The sequence below is a fragment of the Salvelinus sp. IW2-2015 genome, unplaced genomic scaffold, assembly GCF_002910315.2.
Source record: "Salvelinus sp. IW2-2015 unplaced genomic scaffold, ASM291031v2 Un_scaffold2671, whole genome shotgun sequence".
Taxonomy (NCBI): Eukaryota; Metazoa; Chordata; class Actinopteri; order Salmoniformes; family Salmonidae; genus Salvelinus; species Salvelinus sp. IW2-2015.
Window position 1 is genome coordinate 76,394 of NW_019943977.1, and position 8,876 is coordinate 85,269.

Genomic DNA, 8,876 nt, shown 5'->3' on the forward strand with positions numbered 1-8,876 from the left:
CAGTCCCAACACACACACTCCTCACCATCTCAGTCCCAACACACACACTCCTCACCATCTCAGTCCCAACACACACACTCCTCACCATCTCAGTCTCTGCCTCTCCCACTGCTTCTCTGTGTGCTTTCAGCCAGTCCAGTTCCGTCAGCATGGTTCTAGCAGTAGAACCGTGTTCATACGGCAGGTAGAACAGTTCTGAGAGTAGCTGGAGATCGTCCAGGGTCAGGGGTTCTGCTGTGAACAGGGGGTTGTCCCCAGAACCTGGCACGTACACGGGGTCTCCCACGTCAGTTTGCATGGGCTCCTCGTCAGAGGACTCTTTCTTCAGGTGGGTGGGGTTCAGAGGTCGAGGGCCTGAGGTGAAGACGACAGCCAGAGTTAATTCATCTGTTTTATCTCTTCACAATGAATAGATGTAATTAAAAAGTGGATCTGTAATCACGGTCCTCATGGAGACCAGGATGTGTTGTTTTCATGTGTTTGCCCACGAGGGGATAAATAAAGTTGTATTGAATTGAATGTTGAAGCTGCCCTCTTGGTTGGTCATCTTTCCCTCTGTACCTCCAGGCTGGTCRGTGCTGAGGAACTCCTGTAGCCAGTCAGTCAGTGCCAGGGTGAGGGCTCTCTTGGGGCTGTAGCAGGGGTCTGAGCCTACCTCATCATCATCATCACCTGCTGGGGCGATGACATAGTTTAGGGTTAGTTTAACTCATTGGCATTGTGGTTCATCCTAAGATTGGAAGGTTGGGGGTTCGATCCCCCCGGTTGAGTCATACCAAAGACTCTAAAAATGGGTGCGGATGCCTCTCTGCATGGCACTCAGTGGATGGATTGGGGGCAAGGCCCTGAGATAGACTGGCGTCCTGTCCAGGGGTTATTTGTACATCAAGCTGCCTCACATAAGACATTAAAAGGAGTAAAACAGTAACACCTCATAGATACTCACTCATCTCCACGTCTCTCTGTCCTCCTCCAGACCGGCACCACGTCGCCAGGGTGTGGATCGCCACGAAGTTAGGGTAGTACTCACAGTTAGGGTTGGTCAGCACCCCTCTCAGCTTGGGGATCAGGTCTGTGGGACGATCCTAAGGAGAGGAAGACATGTAGCCAATTAGGGGGGTTCAGCCTGACCGGGAAACTATCCAAGGTGGATTAATGGAGAAACAAGCTGGATTTGTTATTCTACATCTACTATTAACATACTCCCTGTCTACCACACTGCTTCTAGAACACTGCTGATAGAACACTGCTTACTGCTTATAGAACACTGCTGATAGAACACTGCTGATAGAACACTGCTGACAGAACACTGCTGACAGAACACTGCTGACAGAACACTGTTGATAGAACACTGCTGATAGAACACTGCTGATAGAACACTGCTGATAGAACACTGCTGATAGAACACTGCTTACTGCTTCTAGAACACTGCTGATAGAACACTGCTGATAGAACACTGCTTACTGCTGATAGAACACTGTTTCTAGTGCAATAGCAGTGCWTTAWATAGGCAATAGTGGTTGAAAAGACAATAATTATCATAAACCCACAATAGAAGGTGAATAGAAAAGCGTATTAATTATATAAACCTTGTATGGTTCTTCATCCTCTGGGTCGTTAGTTATTAATTATATAAACCTTGTATGGTCTCATCCTCTGGGGTCGTAGTATTAATAATAACACCTTGTATGGTCTCATCCTCTGGGGTCGTAGTATTATAATAGACACCTTGTATGGTCTCATCACTCTGGGGTCGTAGTATTAATAATAGACACCTTGTATGGTCTCATCCATCTGGGGTCGTAGTATTAATAATAGACACCTGATGGTCTCATCCTCTGGGTCGTGTATTACTAATAGACACCTTGTATGGTCTCATCCTCTGGGTCGTAGTATTAATAATAGACACCTTGTATGGTCTCATCCCTGGGGTCGTATGTATTAATAATAGACACTTGTATGGTCTCATCCTCTGGGGTCGTAGTATTAATAATAGACACCTTGTATGGTCTCATCCTCTGGGGTCGTAGTATTAATAATAGACACCTTGTATGTCTCGTTCATCTGGGGTCGTAGTATTAATTATATAAACCTTGTATGGTCTCATCCTCTGGGGTCGTAGTATTAATATAAACACCTTGTATGGTCTCGTCATCTGGGGTCGTAGTATTAATAATAGACACCTTGTATGGTCTCTATCCTCTGGGGTCGTAGTATTAATAATAGACACCTTGTATGGTCTCATCCTCTGGGGTCGTGAGTATTAATAATAGACACCTTGTATGGTCTCATCCTCTGGGGTCGTAGTATTAATAATAGACACCTTGTATGGTCTCATCCCCTGGGGTCGTAGTATTAATAATAGACACCTTGTATGGTCTCATCCTCTGGGGTCGTAGTATTAATTAATATAACTTGTATGGTCTCATCCTCTGGGGTCGTAGTATTAATAAATAAACACCTTGTATGGTCTCGTCATCTGGGGTCGTAGTATTAATAATAGACACCTTGTATGGTCTCATCCTCTGGGGTCGTAGTATTAATAATAGACACCTTGTATGGTCTCATCCCTGGGGTCGTAGTATTAATAATAGACACCTTGTATGGTCTCATCCCCTGGGGTCGTAGTATTAATAATAGACACCTTGTATGGTCTCATCCCCTGGGGTCGTAGTATTATTATATATAACCTTGTATGGTTCATCCCCTGGGTCGTAGTATTACTTAATATACACCTTGTATGGTCTCATGCCTCTGGGTCGTAGTATTAATTATATAAACCTTGTATGGTCTCATCCCCTGGGTCGTAGTATTAATAATAGACACCTTGTATGGTCTCATCCTCTGGGGTCGTAGTATTAATAATAGACACCTTGTTATGGTCTCATCCCCTGGGTCGTAGTATTAATAATAGACACTTGTATGGTCTCATCCTCTGGGGTCGTAGTATTAATAATAGACACCTTGTATGGTCTCATCCTCTGGGTCGTAGTATTAATAATAGACACCTTGTATGGTCTCATCCTCTGGGGTCGTAGTATTAATAATAGACACCTTGTATGGTCTCATCCCCTGGGTCGTAGTATTAATATATACCCTTGTATGGTCTCATCCCCTGGGGTTGTAGTATTATATATAATATAAACCTTGTATGGTCTCATCCTCTGGGGTCGTAGTATTAATAATAGGACACCTTGTATGGTCTCATCCTCTGGGGTCGTAGTATTAATTATATAAACCTTGTATGGTCTCATCCTCTGGGTCGTAGTATGTAATAATAGACACCTTGGATGGTCTCGTCCTCTGGGTCATAGTATTAATACACCATATGTATGGTTCATCCCTGGGGCGTAGTATTAATAATAGACACCTTGTATGGTTCATCTCTGGGTCGTAGTATTAATAATAGACCCTTGTATGGTCTCATCCCCTGGGTCGTAGTATTAATAATAGACACCTTGTATGGTCCCATGAAGATTCTCTGGGGGTCGTAGTCATTGGCGTGGATGTTGTCCCAGATAACCGGCGCCCTCTTCAGGACAGAGGACACCTCTACAATGGACTCTACAGTGATGTGGTGCGACACCACTTAGGACCTGCAGGACAGGATAGCATAGAGTGGGTTAGATTGGATGCCTGATAGTCTTAACAATGTGCATTGTAATGTCCTTAAAACTCCCTCATCCGAGGAAACATTCCAGGAGCAAAAATTTAGCAAACAGACTATAGTTTGGAAACAACATGAAGGAAAGTGACTTCCTGTCTGCTCTCACCTGTCCAGAGAACATCAATCCCAGGTAGGAGGTTCTCTCCCACAGTGTGAAGGTAGGCCGACTGGGAGACATTAGGAGTGCAGAATGCTGCACAGTAATCTGAAACAAACACAACACACACAGACATTCTAGTCCTTGGACACTTGCAAAAAGCAGCAAATTGTGAGAAAAAATCATTTTTATAGAATTTTTTAACAGGGTGTGTCCAATATGGCTGCCAGCAACCAACATGTAATGGAACAATGCTTTTAATTACAATGACATTCTCATTGTGCGGTTGTCTGACATTGGAATGTTGAATGGAATTGGAATGTCCATTCTAGATCCTTCTGATTCTATTTCTATGGGTCTGACTGACCGTTTGTCCATTCTAGATCATTCTGATTCTGTGGTGATGGTATGACCTCTGACCTCACCTGTGGGGCAGAAGAGAAGGTGGCAGGCTGTCCCAGTGTTTTGAACACCTCGTTGGTGACAGCTACCTGGGCGTGGGCGAACGAGCTGAATGCCTGCTTGTCCGCCGGACAACATCTCTGTCTCGATGTCGTCGAAGAGGAGGGAGAAGGAACTGCAGCCAAACCCACTTACCTGGAAGAGGAGAGGGGAGGAGAAATCAGCTTTCCCACAGGCCACACTTTCTCTCTAAACATATTCTAAACCCCACCTGACCTGGTCCAGTTCTAGGCTACCATACTTCTAGAACCCCAGCTGGCCGTTCTAGGCTACCATACTTCTAGAACCCCACCTGGTCCAGTTCTAGCTACATACTTCTAGAACCCCAGCTGGTCCCGTTCTAGGCTACCATACTTCTAGAACCCCACCTGGTCCCGTTCTAGGCTACCATACTTCTAGAACATCACTTGGTCCAGTTCTAGGCTACCATGGTTCTGGAACATCACTTGGTCCAGTTCTAGGCTACCATAGTTCTAGAACATCACTTGGTCCAGTTCTAGGCTACCATAGTTCTAGAACATCACTTGGTCCAGTTCTAGGCTACCATGGTTCTGAAACATCACTTGGTCCAGTTCTAGGCTACCATAGTTCTAGAACATCACTTGGTTCCAGTTCTAGGCTACCATAGTTCTAGAACATCACCTGGTCCAGTTTCCTCTTCAGGGTGGCCACCTCTTTGGGGTTGGAGAATGTGATGTCCAGTCCAGGGGAGATGGCGTAGATGAAGTCCACTCCGTTCTTCTTCGCTGCAGTTATCAGAGCAACCAGTTTCTCTGGAACAGAAGATTAACATTCACCCRAAATGGCACCCTATTCCCTTTATAGTGCACTACTTTTGACCAGGTCAAAGGTCGTGCATTATATATCCTGTACATACTGTATAGATTAGGGAAGAGGGTGCCACGTCAAAGTTTTTTTTTAAAGACAATTTTTCCTTCACTTAACCAGGTAAATGGATTGACAAGAACACATTTTATTTGTCCATGTCTCAAAATGACTACCTAAACCCTAAAGACGTGCACCATCTACTTTTACTATTTGGGGGAAATGGTGTCATTCGAGACAGAGGCTTTTACAACATCGCGTTAGTTGCTAAGTAGATCAATTAAATCTAAGTAGATCAAAGGTAAAGGGGAGTGGATCTTCAGGTCAAAGTGAGGGCATCAACGATGATCTGACATGACAACATATCAACAGACACAATATGGAGCTGCGTCTCCTAGGCAACGCCACAACAACAACAACACACATCACAATCACTATGTCTCTTATCTGAACTAAGGGTGGGGTGTAACTATGTGGTACTGATGTAGGGGTCAGGGGTTTGCAACGCTGTGTGTGTGTGTGTGTGTGTGTGACGCGGTGTCCTCCTAACCTGCCTCCTCAGGTGAGTACAGGTCCCTCCAGTACATTCTGTGTTTGTAGTCATCTTTAGGGGCGTAGAGGTATGTGTTCAGACCCCACTTCTGCTCCCTACACAAACAAACACACTGTATGAGACACTTCTGGCAAAGCAACAACTTCCTGTAAGGACTGGATAGGTGAAAGGAACACGTGGATAATAAGTTCCCTGTGAAGAAGAGGGAGAGAAAGAGTATGGGTGAGTGTGTGTTTAGAAATGGTTTACTACCTCTGGAAAAGCTCAGTCCTCTGTTCCATAGTCCACGGTCGCCCGTAAAAGCCTGAGTGAAGCAAAGGTCATATAAACTTTTACAGTTGTCATGCATAACGTGGAGCACAGAACATGCAAAGCTGTCATCAAGGCACAGGGTGGATACTTTGAAGAATATAAAATATATTTTGATTTGTTGAACACTTTTTAGGTTACTAAATGATTCCATATGTGCTATTTCATAGTTTTGATGTCTTCACTATTATTCTACAATGTAAAAAATAAAGAAAAACCCTGTAATGAGTAGGTGTGTCCAAACTTTTGACTGGTACTGTATATATATCAGGGATGGGTAACTCCAGTCCTCCAGAGCCTGATTGGTCACTCTTTTGCCCCAGCTAACACACCTGACTCCAATAATCAACTAATAGTGGTCTTCAGTTTAGAATGCAATTAGTTAAATCAGCTGTGTTTGCTAGAGATAGGGGAACGTGACACCACTCCACCCCTCAGGACTGGAGTTTCCCATCCCTGATATAAACTCAGCCAAAAAAGAAACGTCCCTTTTTCAGGACCCTGTCTTTCAAAGATAATTCGTAAAAATCAAAATACTTCACAGATCTTCATTGTAAAGGGGTTAACACTGTTTCCATGCTTGTTATCAATGCCCATAAAATATTAATGAACATGCAGCTGTGAAACGGTCGTTAAGACACTAACAGCTTACAGACGGTAGGCAATTAAGGTCACAGTTATGAAAACTTAGGACACTAAAGAGGCCTTTCTACTGACTGAAAAAACACCAAAAGAAAGATGCCCAGGGTCCCTGCTCATCTGCATGAACGTGCCTTAGGCATGCTGCAAGGAGGCATGAGGACTGTAGATGTGGCCAGGGCAATAAATTGTGATGTCCGTACTGTGAGATGCCTAAGACAGGCTACAGGGAGACAGGACGGACAGTTGATCGTCCTCCGCAGTAGCACGTGTAACAACACCCTGCACAGATCGGTAACATCCGAACATCACTCCTGCAGGACAGGTACAGGATGGCAACAACACTGCCCGAGTTACACCAGGAACGCACAATCCCTCCATCAGTGCTCAGACTGTCCGCAATAGGCTGAGAGAGGCTGGACTGAGGGCTGTAGGCCTGTTGTAAGGCAGGTCCTCACCAGACATCACCGGCAACAAACGTCGCCTATGGGCACAATCCACGTCGCTGGACCAGACAGGACTAGCAAAAGAGTGTCTTCACTGACGAGTCGCTGTTTTGTCTCACCAGGGGTGATGGTCGGATTCGCGTTTATCGTCGAAGAAAAGAAGAGTTACACCGAGGCCTGTACTCTGGAGCGGGATCGATTTTGGAGTGGGAGGGTCCGTCATGGTCTGGGGCGGTGTGTCACAGCATCATCGGACTGAGCTCGTTGTCATTGCAGGCAATCTCAACGCTGTGCATGATAGGAAGAAGACATCTTCTCTCTCATGTGGTACCCTTCCTGCAGGCTCATCCTGACATGACCCTCCAGCATGACAATGCCACAGCCATACTGCTTGTTTCTGTGCGTGATTTCCTGCAAGACCGGAATGTCAGTGTTCTGCCATGGCCAGCGAAGAGCCGGATCTCAATCCATTGAGTACGTCTGGGAACTGTTGAATCGGAGGGTGAGGGCTATGGCCATTCCCCCAGAAATGTCCGGGAACTTGCAGGTGCCTTGGTGGAAAAGTGGGGTAACATCTCACAGCAAGAACTGGAAAATTGGTGCCGTCCATGAGGAGATGCACTGCAGTACTTAACGCAGCTGGTGGCCACACCAGATACCGACTGTTACTTTTGATTTTGACCCCCCTTTGTTCAGGGACACATTCTGTTTCTGTTAGTCACATGTCTGTGGAACTTGTTCAGTTTATGTCTCAGTTGTTGAATCTTATGTTCATACAAATATTTACACGTTAAGTTTGCTGAAAATAAACGCAGTTGACAGTGAGAGGACGTTTCTTTTTTTTGCTGCGTTTAAAATGTCTTCAATAGAACTACAATTTCTCATATAATAGAATGTACTCATGAACTAGTGTCCTCATAGAACTAGAATGTACTATAGAACTTGAATGTACTCATAGAACAAGAATGTACTCATAGAAAGAATGTACTCATAGAACTAGAATGTCCTCATAGAACTAGAATGTCCTCAATAGAATAGAATGTCCTCATAGAACTAGAATGTCCTCATAGAACTTGAATGTAATCAGATAGTTAAAATGTACTCATAGAACTAGAATGTCTCATAGAACTAGAATGTCCTCATAGAACTAGAATGTCCTCATAGAATAGAATGTACTCATAGAACTTGAATTTACTCAGATAGTTAAAATGTACTCATAGAACTAGAATGTCCTCATAGAACTTGAATGTCCTCAGATAATTCAAATGTCTTCATAAAACTAGAATGTCCTCATAGAATTTGAATGTCTTTATACAATTACAATGTCTTAATAGAACTAAAATGTTTTCACAGATCTAAAATGCCCTCCTAGAATTAGAAAATAAACGCAGTTGACAGTGAGAGGACGTTTCTTTTTTTGCTGAGTTTATATGGTATATACAAATATACCATGTTATTATAATCTGACACATGCACTGAAATGTGTGTCTTAATGTAATACATTGAATCAAAACAGACACTATTTATAGGCTTTCCTACAGCAGGCTATTTGATTGACATCTTACAGTAGACCATTGACGTGATGACGAGTAGAACTCTCACCTTCCACCACACCACTGATGAACCTGCGGGGTCTTTCCCCGTCTCAGCTGCCGCCTTGGAAGCGCTCGGCTTCGGCATGGTTTTCTCCAAGTTCTAGGTAGTTTCAATTTGTGTACCTGTCCCGGAGATGATTTGATCAGGCGTTAGATGAAGCCTTTAGTAGCACATCGAGCTAGGTAAAGTTAGTCAATGACACTCGATCACTCAAAACGGCCTAGCTGTGTTTGTGTCAACCACGTAGCTCTGCATAGGATTTTATTAGCATGATAGTTATGA

General features: G+C 44.1%; 1 protein-coding gene across 1 annotated transcript in view; it reads right to left on the reverse strand.

Annotated features, from left to right (window-relative positions):
- Positions 1-8,643, reverse strand: part of ogal (O-GlcNAcase like) — a gene marked incomplete at its 5' end in the record, with an annotated part of 15,883 nt that extends 7,240 nt beyond the window's left edge. The window contains 12 exon segments of the mRNA XM_070440576.1: positions 79-354; positions 562-675; positions 947-1,085; positions 3,458-3,591; positions 3,768-3,872; positions 4,190-4,204; positions 4,207-4,300; positions 4,302-4,361; positions 4,869-4,999; positions 5,602-5,699; positions 5,857-5,908; positions 8,601-8,643. Of these exon segments, the coding sequence (XP_070296677.1) occupies positions 79-354; positions 562-675; positions 947-1,085; positions 3,458-3,591; positions 3,768-3,872; positions 4,190-4,204; positions 4,207-4,300; positions 4,302-4,361; positions 4,869-4,999; positions 5,602-5,699; positions 5,857-5,908; positions 8,601-8,643 (1,261 nt within the window).
- Positions 8,644-8,876: the final 233 nt, after the last annotated feature.